The sequence below is a fragment of the Symphalangus syndactylus genome, chromosome 22, assembly GCF_028878055.3.
Source record: "Symphalangus syndactylus isolate Jambi chromosome 22, NHGRI_mSymSyn1-v2.1_pri, whole genome shotgun sequence".
Lineage (NCBI taxonomy): Eukaryota > Metazoa > Chordata > Mammalia > Primates > Hylobatidae > Symphalangus > Symphalangus syndactylus.
The window spans coordinates 76,224,926-76,237,936 of record NC_072444.2 but is presented as its reverse complement, the minus strand read 5'-3'; the positions used below and the strand labels follow the sequence as shown (position 1 = coordinate 76,237,936).

The 13,011-nt window shown below is 56.9% G+C and overlaps 1 protein-coding gene across 6 annotated transcripts in view; it reads right to left on the bottom strand.

The window, feature by feature from the left end:
* The window catches only part of PRKAR1B (protein kinase cAMP-dependent type I regulatory subunit beta), a 178,391-nt gene that overhangs the window by 21,290 nt on the left and 144,090 nt on the right, over window positions 1–13,011 (bottom strand). For all 6 annotated transcript variants that reach the window (XM_055260864.2, XM_055260866.2, XM_063631101.1 and 3 more), the window contains one exon: window positions 9,298–9,419. In XM_055260864.2, coding sequence (XP_055116839.1) covers window positions 9,298–9,419 — 122 coding nt within the window. The remainder of the gene's footprint in view (window positions 1–9,297; window positions 9,420–13,011) is intronic.

Genomic DNA, 13,011 nt, shown 5'->3' with positions numbered 1-13,011 from the left:
TTTCAAGATGCTCTGAGATTTCCCTCAGACAGGGAAGACTTGGCACCCACCCACAGTGACCACTGGGCAGAGGCCAAGCCCGGCGCCTCGGTGGGTCTCACCTGCCCTGACCCGCGAGAGGAGAGAGGACACGCGGCCGGTGCAGGTTCCCCCACAGGCAGGTACTCTTAGGCCTCCGGAAGGTTGACTGCAGGCTCCCCGCGGGGCCCTGAGGCCAAGGGTGGGCCAGGGATGTGGTTCTGAGCACTTCTCACGTGGCTCTCAGAAGAGGCTGCGGTGTCCGGGCAGGATGTTCCGAAGCGCCTTTCACACCCTCGTCAAGGAGCTCGGGGGGCGCAGGAGCCTCCCCTGCCCGGGGTTTGCAGCTCCGCTATTGCGCAGCCTCGCCCCACCGCCCCCCATGCCCCTGCACTCCTGTGTCCCTGCGGCTGTCAGGATGCCCTCCATCTGGCAGACTCCTACTCCTACTTCAATACCCGGTCCCCCCTGCCTGCCCAGCAGTCCCCGAGCCCTCCCCCATCCCCCGCCGTCCCCTCAGGGTGACTGCCCTGCGCCGCGGCCGGCCTGCTGCTGTCTGGCTTACTCCCCACACGGCACGGCCCTCAGCAAAGCAGCTGGACTATCTCCCTCCTCTGCAAATCAGCCCCCAACTCCTGCCATCGCGGCCGCCACACCCAGAGTAACGCTGGTGTGCCAACCCCGGTCAGCAGAGCTCTGCAACCAGAGCCCCCAGACTCGCCCTGCCCACTCTCCCACCTTGGACCGCTGCCTGCAGCCTCCTTCCTCCTGGTATCCAGGTCCCTGCAACGCGGCCACCGCACGGCCACGGCCCCTCCACCCTCCCTGCAGCCCAAGTGACACCACTCCCGGCACTCTCTGTGTCGGGTCCTGCTTCATGTCTCTTCCAAGCCCTCATGTCCTTCCAAAGCATCTCACGCCCCTAGAATGCCAGCCGGAGAGAGGACAGGGTGTGCCTGCGGGGTCCACGGCATCTCTCCAGCCCCGGGACTGGAGCTGAGGCCTGGGAAACACGCGTGGCTTAGACCCCTGTGGCTCCAGCACTCCAGCTGAGCCTCCTTCAGAAGGCGACCCCAAAAGGGCGACAAGTAGGAAGCGAAAGGGCCACCACAAGTAGTAAGCAGCAACGCTTCAAACCATGGCACCGGCACCATCCGAGACCCCAGCCAGGAGCCCTGTGGTGCAGGCCGGGTCTGTCCGAAACTCCAGCCAGGAGCCCTGTGGTGCAGGCCGGGTCTGTCCGAAACTCCAGCCAGGAGCCTTGCCATGCAGGCCGGGTCCCAGCTGACCCCACCCAACGACGGGGCGTGCACGGGGTCCCCCAGGGGTCCTGTTTTGCAGGGGTCCCCTTCCTAAAAGCATCCAGCAGCGACCCATGGATTTTGAACATTCAGCCGTCCCCTGGTTCAGGCGTCGGCGGGGAGGAGGCGCGGGGCTCTGAGGAGCCAGGAAAAGTTCCCAGGCCCAAGGGCAGCTTTGCAACGTGTTGTTCTGCAGTTGTTTCAACGCTGTGGACATTCATAAAATTAATTTGATAAGAGAGGAGATAAATCCAATCTAGCATTCCCACAGCAACGCCTCCCAGGCCGCTGCCACCCCGTATGGGAGCAAGCTGGGGAATTTCGGTCTCGGGATCTTTACGGGGAACCGGCCCCCAGGGTCCAGCTGCCCCCAGGCTGTGGGGAGGTCTCCGGGAGGGGAACTCCAGGGGCCTGGAAAAGCAGGAGTGCAGCCCCAAATGGAGCGCAGGGAACCCAGCCCTGGCCGAAGGCTGCTCCACTTTCCCGTCTGCAGTGAGGTGATGGAACAGCTGAACGGTCCCCCCCTCCGGGAGCCTGCGCAGCCCTGGCACACGCTGCCGCCTCGCCACTAGGCCCTGGATGCCACTGTCACTGGGGAGCGAGCCGGGTGTCCACCCGAGGCAGGGCACAGAGATAACACTTCTGCTCCCATTGCCACAGGACCGAGGACTCTGTCCCCGTCCCGTTTAGAGCTCCTGGGGCCCGGGGCTGCTCCCCAACCTTTGGTAAGAGCCCCTAGAAATATCCGGCTCCGCTCACCCCGAGGCTGACGGCAGGTGCAGGCCTCACAAGGACGCAGGACGCCCAGGCCCTGGGGCTCAGGGCTCCCGCCCATGCACAGGGTGTGGTGGGCACCTCAGCTTTCCATCTCCATGTCTGTAGCTCCCAGGTTCACAACCCACAGGCCTGCAGAGGAGTGACCGCTCCAGTCTGCTGAGAATATTTTCCAACAGCTGTGGGGATCGGATGTCTAAGGGGCTGGCAGCTCCCCACAGCTTCAGAGACAGTGGGCGTGACCCCGTGGAGTTAGGGGCAAGGAAAAGCAGCCTCCACCCAGGAGGGGCCCTGCTCCTGCAGAGACCCACGGGGGGTCGTGGGAGTCGGGGGTCCTGCAGCCTGGCCCTGCCTTCCCGGCTGCCTCCATGGCGCCCAGCTCATCTCTGCAGTGGAGTTGCCCCCGAGGCCTGCAGCTGTTCATGCCTCACAGGTGTGAGCAGAGGCTGTTTTCCACCCCTGTGCGGGGCCGGGGTCCCCACACCTGAGGGAAATCAGCTCCCGAAACAATCACATCTTCGGGCAGAGTGGGAGCAAGGCACAGCAGACAGCAGGCCGCCATTGCAGACTGGGCCAGTCCTCACTGGTGTCCACCCTGGAGAGCCAAGGGGAGCAGGAGGCCCCAGGTGGAGGGCAGGCGGGAGGAGAGAAGGGTGAGGTGGGAGCTCCGTGGCCCTACAGGGATGAGGCCTCATGCACAGGGCATCTGCGACCCACCAAGGCCATGATTTACAAAACAATGTGCTTTAGAAACTGCTGGAGGAAGAATGACAGTGAACAGACAGGGCAGGATGCCGGCCCCAGGGAGAGCCGGGGACCGGCATCTCCTCCACACGCTGCTTCAAGGAACACAAAAGGCGGCTACAAGAGCAGCCACCGAGCCTCCGGCGCCTGCCGAGAAGCCGCCCCACCGGCCAGGCGCCGCCGCACCTGTCTGATGCTGTCGGTGGCCGCCCTGGATGCACAGTCCACAGCTGGAAACCGCAAAAGGCTCCAAAGCACGTCGGTTCCGAGCCTCTGATCCCTGCACCCTGGGGTCGCCCTGTGACTTACCAAACTTGGCTGATCACTGAGGAAAAGTGAAAAAGATCCAGGTTGCCAAGGAGACCCTTTCAAATACATTTTACAGCGCTATGAAAGCGATACCTTCCCTCGGGTTGAGTTTCATCCCGGAGGCCGTGCAAGGCGCTGTTTTATGTGAATCTGCACAGCCCCCCTCGCCTCCCCTCCCGACCCCCACACACACTCTGTCAGTGGTCAGGGCACCCTGCACAGCGCTCCACTCTCCCCACAGACGCCAGCAGGCCCCTCCCCACATCCCCCCTCCTCAGAGCCTTTCTGGGAAACCTGTGCATGGGCGCGTGGGGGCTCCTGGGGAGGGGGCAGCCAGCATCTGACCCCAGCACCCCTCCTGGGGACTCTGCAGGGAGCCTGCAGGAAGCAGCTGTTCCCAACACAAAACCACACTGCCGCAGAGCCGGGTGAGCCCCCCAAGATCACGAAAATCAGCCATAATGGCCTTTAGCAGATGCGCCACTGCGGGGCCTGGCTCCCAGAGCCGGCAAAACACACAAGAAGGTAAAAATCCGAGTCGTCAGCCAGGGAGTGGACAGAGGGGCAGAAGGCGGAAAACACCAGAAGTTGCACTGGCAAGACTGGGATCGCGGAGTCGGGCACAGCCACGGTGAAGGCACCGCGGACAGAGCCTCCCGGCTGCGGGAGGCGGCATCTGCCCCTCACCAGCCCCATGCCTGTCCTCGGCCGATGGCACTGGCGTGGATGTGGAGGGCACGGCCGGCAGAATCCCCCCGCCGGGGTGTGGCTGGGTCACACGCGGTGTGCGTGGGGGGCTCCCAGGACGCCCGGCACATCCTCAACACTCAGAACACGCCGCGTGACTTGGTGACGCCATCTCCTCTGTGCTGGGGTGAGAACACCGCGTGTGCGGCCTTGATGTGCTCTCTGTGAAGATGCTCTCCGTGAAGACGCACGGACGATCCATGCGCCCCACACACATTTTCATCATCTGCTCTCCGAGAAGACGCTCTCCGTGAAGACGCACCCATGATCCATGCCCTCCACACACATTTTCATCATCTGCTCTCCGAGAAGACGCATGCCGTGAAGACGCTCTCCGTGAAGACGCACCCACAATCCATGCCCCCCACACACATTTTCATGATCTGCTCTCCGAGAAGATGCACAGACGATTCACGCACCCCCCACATACATTTTCACGATTTTCCTACATGGGGCCTTGGGCTCAGCTGGGAGGGGGCCTTGCTCTGCAGAGAATAATGGATGATTGTCTGAATCGGCCACAGCTACCCATCCTGTTTCAAGACCATCAAAACCGAGGCTGCCAACTCAGAAGCCCCCAAGTGCCTGCAGAGACGGCTGAGGAGCCGAGAGCAGGGCCGGGCGGGGCTGCGGAAAGCTGGGAAGCCTTTCACACCAGAAGGGGCAACTGCCTCTCAGCTCCAGCTGGGTACGGCCAGACAGGGCTACAGGTCCAGTGTGGCCGGATGTCAGATTTTTAAAGAGAAGTAAGAGATCCAGATTTATTTTTTTTGAGACAGGCTCTTGCTCTGTGGCCCAGGCTGGAGTACAATGGCATGACCTCAGCTCACTACAACCTCTGCCTCCTGGGTTCAAGTGATTCTTATGCCTCAGCCTCCCACTAGCCGGGATTACAGGCGCCTGCTACCACACCCGGCTAATTTTTGTATTTTTAGTAGAGACGGGGTTTCACCATGTTGGCCAGGTTGGTCTCGAACTCCTGACCTCAAGTGATCCATCTGCCTTGGCCTCCCAAAGTGCTGGGATTACAGGCATGAGCCACCGCGCCCGGCCAGCGACACAGATTTTTATGTGAAATCTCCTGACTGTAAAATATCAAGTAATCCAAATGTTTTAAAAAAACACTGCACAGGCCAACATAAATTTGTCTCTGGGCCAGATTCAGCCTGTAAACACCAGTTTCTTGTCAATGGTTGTAAAACCTAGAGTAACTAAAGATATCTGCCTTTCCACCTGTCACCGAAGTCATCCTGCTGGCAGTGGAGCGGCCGGGAGAGCCACCGCCATTGCTCTGTTGTCTAGGCAAGGAAGGGTTCTACTTCCATACTAATTTCAGTAGCGATAACTGGTGAGAACTGAGAAGCCACTCCCAAAGTCAGCAACTTAAACCACAATTTGTTGTTACCCTTCACAGTTCGGGGGTTGGAGGGGCTCAGCCGGGCGGTTCTCACTCAGGGTCTCCCCTGGGGTTGCAGCCAGATAGAGGCGGGGGGTGACCTCATCGGAAGACCCAGCTGGTGGGACGTCCAAGATGGCACAGTCATATGGCGGCTGTTGACACTGGGCGTTCACAGCTGCGCTGGCTGAGGCTGGGGCTGCGCTGCCTGGCTGGGCGTCTCAGAGCACAGCTGCTGGGCCCCAAGAAGAACATCCCGGGAGCAAGGTTCCCAGAGGCTGTGGTGGAAGCTGTAAGGCTTTGGAGGACCCAGTCTTGGGTAACCTACAACATCATTCCACTGCATTCTGTCCGTCAAGTGTGTACCTAAGCCAGCCCAGCATCAAGGGGAGGGGGTTAGACTCCCCTTTTCCACAGGAAAGACAACCAAGAATTTGAAGCCATCTTTTTTTGTTTTTGGGTTTTTGTTTTGAGACAGGGTCTCTCTCTGTTGCCCAGGCTGGAGCGCAATGGCGCAATCATAACTCACTGCAGCCTTGAACTCCTGAGCTCAAGCGATCCTCCCGCCTCAGCCTCCCAAGTAGCTGGGACTCCAGGTGTGCACCTACCACGCCCAGCTAATTTTTTCACCTGTCTTATGGTGCTGATCATTTTTAAATTTTTAGTAGAGATGGGGTCTCACTATGTTGCCCGGGCTGGTCTTGAACGACTGGGCTCAAGTGATCCTCCTCCTACCTTGGCCTCCCAAAGTGCTGGGATTACAGCATGAGCCACCGCGCCCAACAGCCGCCTTTAATACACCAGATTTCAGCGGTGGGTTTGCGATCCTCTCCTCTGCACATAGGCAGGCGTGCACGCTGGCATCCTCTCCCACGGGCGAACATGACGCTGGCATCCTCTCCCACGGGCGAACATGACGCTGGCATCCTCTCCTCTGCACATGGGCAGGCGTGCACGCTGGCATCCTCTCCCACGGGCGAACATGACGCTGGCATCCTCTCCCATGGGCGAACATGACGCTGGCATCCTCTCCTCTGCACATGGGCAGGCGTGCACGCTGGCATCCTCTCCTCTGCACATGGGCAGGCGTGCATGCTGGCATCCTCTCCTCTGCACATGGGCAGGCGTGCACGCTGGCATCCTCTCCTCTGTACACAGGCGGGCGCGCACTCTGGAATCACGGCTGAGGTCACTCCCCTCTCGGGGCCCGCCAGAGCCTCCTTCAACGCTGGCCAGAATCATCACTTGGGCTGCCTGTGGTTTCATCCTTTGCCTCCTCCTTCTCTCCTTTTAAAGAAGCGTTACTGTTGAACGAGTCTCCTACTCTACCGACCGGAAATACTGCCTGAGAACGGCTGCCCAGCAGGGACCCCCTTCATGAATGTCCGTGCAGCCTGCTGTACTTTTAGGTTGGAGACAAGCATCATTCCTTCATGCATTCATTAATTCATTCACACAATGAGCATTCTGGGACGTGGAGACGGAAGTGACTCAGGTCCTGGAACCCCAAATCCACCGTGTGGAGATCCGTGAAGGTGGCTGCCCTGTCGAGACCTGCCTTGGTGCTTCTTCCAGGTCAGCAGAAATCTCCCGGCGTCTCGGACGCCCCAGCCGGACTGGCTCCCTCCGGCCTCTGCTGTTTCTCCTGCTCTACGCCAGCCTTCCAGATCTTTCCGCATGGTAGAGCCGCAGTGGGAAGCACCGGGGATGAGGGGCGGGAGAGGCCCTGAATGTGCCCCTCAGGGAATGGTAGTGAGGATCTGCAGGTGCACGGGCCCCAGCCTGGGTCTCCAGCGAAACACACACTCCTCGCAGGCTCTTACTCCAGCCTCTTGCTTTTCCGCCTGTGTTCTGGCGGCAGTGAGCATCTTCCAGCGCCATCAGCGGCCCCTTCCAGCGCCATCAGCGGCCCCGGCTGCATTGCTGGGCTTCTGCTGTTTTGAACCAAGACGCTGGCTCCCGAATTTGCCGAAGTCACCAAACATCCACTGGGACTTGAGCTCTCTGCTGACCTCCCGTTTCTTTCCAGCAGCCCCCAGGGCAGGGAGGTGCCCTCCTTCTGGACCCGAAATGATCTTCGTCACTGCCCACAGCTGCAGGTGTTTCGGCGAGGATGGAACCTTCAACTCCGCCACCCTGACGCACGCATTTCCCGATGGCAGGTACAGATTTGGGGCGTGTGCTTAGGGAGCATGCAAGCGTGAGATCCTGCTCACCCTTGAGGGCCGGAGACGTGGCGAACATGTCAGACACACAGGAGCATACGTGTGTCTGCAGAGCCAGGCAGGTCACCACACAGCCTGGACAGGTCACTCATTCCTGCCCGGGGCCACTTGGGGAGGGGGTTCCTCTCAGGGAGGCCCCAGACAGAGCCTCCAGGCGACGGACACACTGCTGGCACTGGGGTTCCGGCCCAGTTCCTCCAGCATTAATCCGAAGAGAGGGGGCTTCAGATCGCCGGGTGGGCCACAGTTCAAATAACCATGGGGCACAGGTGATGCAGGACATGTGGGCCCCAAAGTGGGGTTTAGCCTGCGAGGGTTCTTGACTTTGCCCAGGACAGGATTCGAGGGCCAGCAGCAGGTGGAATGAACAGCTTTACTGAGGCAGCAGTGTTTGGTGTTACAGCTCTGAGCCGCTCCCGCTAAGCAGTGCACTGAGGGTAGCATCTCAGGGCACTTTTGCAGTCCCATTTATACCCACTTTAAATTATATGTACATTAAGGGGTGGAGTATACAGAGCTCTCTGGTGAAGGGTGGTAATTTTCCGGGTCATCGGGCCACACTGCCATGGAAAGGGCGGGAGCTCCCGGGTATTGTCATGGCAACGGTAAACTGACACTGGTGCGCTGGTGGGCGTGGCTTATGGAGAGTGGATTGCACCCTGGCCCTGTTGTAGCCAGTCCTCAATTAGGTCCAGTGTCCGAGCCCCACCTCTGGAGTCCCACCTGCTAACTCACAGGCACGGAGTCCCTTGCCGGCACCCGGAATGGGAGTTCACACGCGAATTCCTGCCCTGTCCTCACGACAGCTGCTCAGCCCACCCAACACTCTGTGTGGGGCCACCACGGACTGCGGCCCCAGCACATCCCAGGGACTCCATGGAGCCACCTGTCGCCTGCCCGTGGTGGGGACGTGGCGTGAGACGGCAAAAATGACTCACACACGTCCAGATAGAGAAGCTGCCACCGTCTTTTTAAAATTAAACTTTTAATTTTGCCATCATCATGGATTTGAGTGCGGTTGTTAGAAATAATATAGAGAGATCCTGCGTACCCTAAATGTATGTGATGCCCCCAACAGTGACCTGCTGTGTACACACAGCGCCACACCATGGCCGGGATGCGGACGTGGTGCCATCCCCCACCCCACTCCCTCCTCAGCTCTACCCACCCTCGCACACCCTGTGTGCAGGTTTCATGCAGGTTTTTTATTTTACTTTTTTTTTTTTTTTTTGAGACGGAATCTCACTCTGTTGTCCATGCTGGAGGGCAATGGTGTGATCTCCGCTCACTGCAACCTCCACCTCCCGGTTTCAAGCGATTCTCCTGCTTCAGCCTCCCAAGTAGCTGGGATTACAGGCGCACACCACCATACCCGGCTAATTTTTGTATTTTTAGTAGAGATGGGGTATCACCATGTTGGCCAGGCTGGTCTTGAACTCCTGACCTCAGGTGATCCACCTGTCTCAGCCTCTCAAAGTGCTGGGATTACAGGCATAAGCCACTGCACCCGGCCAGTTTCATGCAGTTTTATCACACACGCAGATCAGGCACCAGCCACCTTTCTAAGAAGGGAGCCTTTTGATGCTAGAGGGCGGGAGGAATCTTGGTAGCAGGAGTGTGAGGCCATGGCCCACCCACCCCATGGAGGCCCCGGACGGGCGTGCGGTCACAGAGCAGCACTGACTCCAGAGGGAGGGTGAGGCGGGCAGTGGAAGAGGAGAAGGTAGGAAGTGCCGCTGCCCCAGCACACACCCAGAGCCCCGACGTGGAAAGCACGTCTCACCTCCGTGATGATGTAAAAGTCGTCCCCAGGCTCTCCCTGGACCACGATTTTCTCTCCATCTTCAAACTGGACGGGCTCCAGCGCATCTGCCACGGTCAGACGCTCCCACTTCTCCAGGGATTCTGTCAGGGGAGGAGGAGGACAGGTCATCCCGGGGCCCACGCCCCCACCGGCCACAGTCCAAGACAAGGGCCACCGCTCTTCCCGAGAGGTGTCCTCAGAAGCACCCACAGCACCAGCTCCGTGACCGGTGAGCTGCATAAGACGAGGCTGTGATGCCGTCCCCCAGCACCTCTGTGCCAGGCGGCCTGGGTTTTCTTGCAATCAGTGGGTCGTGGACGCACGCAGCTCATGTGCCCTCTTCACCAGGTGCGGAGGGAGCTATTCTGACACTTATCCCTGGCTTAATGTAAATATCCAGCAGTGAAAACTGACTCCAGGTTAACTCAGTATGAAAATACTTTTGTTATCTTCAAAAGAATAGAGCTGCTGGCCGGGCGCGGTGGCTCACGCTTGTAATCCCAGCACTTTGGGAGGCCGAGGCGGGCGGATCACGAGGTCAGGAGATCGAGACCACGGTGAAACCCCGTCTCTACTAAAAATACAAAAAATTAGCCGGGCGTGGTGGCGGGTGCCTGTAGTCCCAGCTACTCGGAGAGGCTGAGGCAGGAGAATGGCGTGAACCCGGGAGGCAGAGCTTGCAGTGAGCCGAGACTGCGCCACTGCACTCCAGCCGGGGCGACAGAGCGAGACTCCATCTCAAAAAAAAAAAAAAGACTAGAGCTGCTTACGTTTTTGCAAACAATGGAGTCCCAGCTAAGCACAAAGGCTACTAAGTGGTTTAAAATAACTCAGAAGCCAGGCACAGTGGCTCATGCCTGTAATCCCAAGACTTTGGGAGGCCGAGGCAGGAGGATCACTTGAGGCCAGGAGTTCAAGACCAGCCTGGCCAATATAATGAGACCCCCATCTCTACAAAAAATGTTTTAAATTAGCCAGGCATGGTGGTGTGTACCTGTAGTCTCAGCTACTCAGGATGCTAAGGCGGGAGGATCGCTTGAGGCCAGAGTTCAAGACCAGCTTGGGCAACATAGTGAGATCTCGTCTCTACAAAAATTGAAAAATTGGCCAGGCATGGTGGTTTACACCCGTGGTCCCAGCTTCTCAGGAGGATGAGGCAAAAGGATCACTTGAGCACAGGAGGTCGAGGCTGCAGTGAGCTATGATCACATCACTGCACTCCAGCCTGGGAGACAGAACAACACCCTGTCTCAAAAAAAAAAAAAAAAAAAAAGAAAGAAAAATTGGACAGGTGCAGTGGCTCAAGCCTGTAATCCCAGCACTTTGGGAGGCTGAAGTGGGTGGATTGCCTGAGTTCAGGAGTTCGAGACCAGCCTGGGCAACATGGCAAAACCCCGTCTCTACTAAAATACAAAAAAAAAAAAAATACATGAACAACAAAATAATTCAGAATGGTAACTGCCCATCCAAAAAAATACTTTTCATCAGGGGACTGATCAAAGAACATGGAACTGCATTTATGTTGCAAGATTAAGGCACAGTATACTTTCTACTATTTTAGGTCAAAATGCTTAATTCCCATATGCCAGGTTTCTCTTTAAATGCTTGCAAATTCGATGTTATCTTTCTGCCTTCTCACAAGGTCTTCCCTTCCCTGTCTTTATTCATCCCTAACCCTTGGAAGGGAAAAAAATTACTAACGTCAGATTTTATAAGAAAATAATGATCACCTGATTAACTATATCTTTTTGACAAAAAAAAAAAAAAAAAAAAAAAAAAAAAACTTTCCTGGCCTATACAAATCAGATGCTACCTATGTAGGTCAGAAGCTAAAAATAAAAAGCAAAGCATTTATTTTAGATCTAGGTTAGGAGGGAGATTTCTCTCCTTAAAAATCCCTGTCGACGCCGTACGTTGCAAAGGGAAAATGCTTCCCACGATCCCCAGGGCCGGGGCAGATTCTGCAGCACAGGAAAGGGGGGTGAGGACCCCACAACCAGAGCTGTTTGACCAGCTTCCTAAAAACAGGGTCCATACTAGCCGGGCGCAGTGGCTCACACCTGTAATCCCAGCACTTTGGGAGGCCGAGGCGAGTGGATCACGAGGTCAGGAGATAGAGACCATTCTGGCTAACACGGTGAAACCTCGTCTCTAGTAAAAATACAAAAATTAGCCGGGCATGGTGGCGGGTGCCTGTAGTCCCAGCTACTCTGGAGGCTGAGGCAGGAGAATGGCGTGAACCCAGGAGGCAGAGCTTGTAGTGAGCCGAGATGGCGCCACTGCACTCCAGCCTGGGCGACAGAGTGAGACTCCGTCAAATAAATAAACAAACAAACAAATAAATAAATAAATAAACAAACACAAGGTCTGCACCAGACAGAAGCTGCTGAATAATTCAGAACCCGGGCGTGCTCCCAAGCAGGTCAACACATCAGTGCACACCTGACAACTAAATGATACAGGTGATTTTTTAGAGCAATTATGGTTTGTGTTCAGGGTGCAGAATGAGACCAGCATATGAATTTGGAGTGTTTTGTTTACTGGTTTCCTTACAAGGACAGTAATACGAGGCATTTCATTTCAGAAGTCAGCTGCAGTTAGGAAGTTCGTTTCCACATATTTGATTAGCAAATGCTTACTCTATTACATTTGAAACCTGTAGTATTCTGAGTTCTGAAAACAAAAATTATCTCCTGCTACATTAATCTTGGATGAAAACTGACAGAAGAAACCACAGGGAGATGGCACTTTTGGCCCCATTTTTTTTTTTTAAGAGACAGGGTCTCGCTCTGTCACCCAGGCTGGAGTGCAGTGGCGTGATCATGGCTCACCGCAGCCTTGAACTCCTGGGCTCAAGCGATCCTCCCACCTCAGCCTCCCAAAGTGCTGGAATTGTAGACATGAGCCAGCACACCTGGCTAATTTTTTTTAAAGTTTTTTGGAGAGACAGGAACTCGCTATGTTACCGAGGCTGGTCTGGAGTTCACGGCCTCAAGTGATCCTCCCACCTCAGCCTCCCAAGTACCTGGGACTGCAGGCATGTACCATCATGTCCAGCTAATTTTTTATTTTGCACAGATGGGATCCATCTCCATTCACCATGCAAACTGCAGAATAAACGCAGTCACGTGTCCCAAAAAGCACCTCACAAGGGCAGCCTGCAGCCACAGGACGAGACGTCGTAAGGCTGCATGCACCTGCCCAGGGGGTAAACCCATCGCCAAGCTCTGTGCTGGAATTCTGCAGACTCGCAGCTCCCATGCGGGCAATGCTGATTCTACGGGGTCCCCTGTCCTAGGGGCCGAGCCCTGCGCGTTCAGGAGGAGAAAGCCGAGTCCCAGGAGCATCCAGGCACAAACGCTGTTCCCAGGTTTCTGGTGTGGGGACAGAAATGCCGAAGCCCACGGCTTCAGGCTCATCCAGGGCCATCGCTCCTGCCAAGCTGCCTGCGGAGGCACCGCCCTGCCAGCCACTTTTTGGAGGATTTTGTGCTGATGGTGACTGGGCAGGAAAAGGGAATCGTCCCTTGTAGTTACTCTTCTGGGAGGCCACGGAGAAGCCGGTCACACTGCCGGCTGCTGCATTAATCAGAGGAACATAAATGGGCGGACGGAGGCCACACGGCAAGGGTGTCTGACGGCCCCTAAGAGCCTGGGACGCAGGAAGCAAGAAGCCACCTCCAACCGGGGGGTC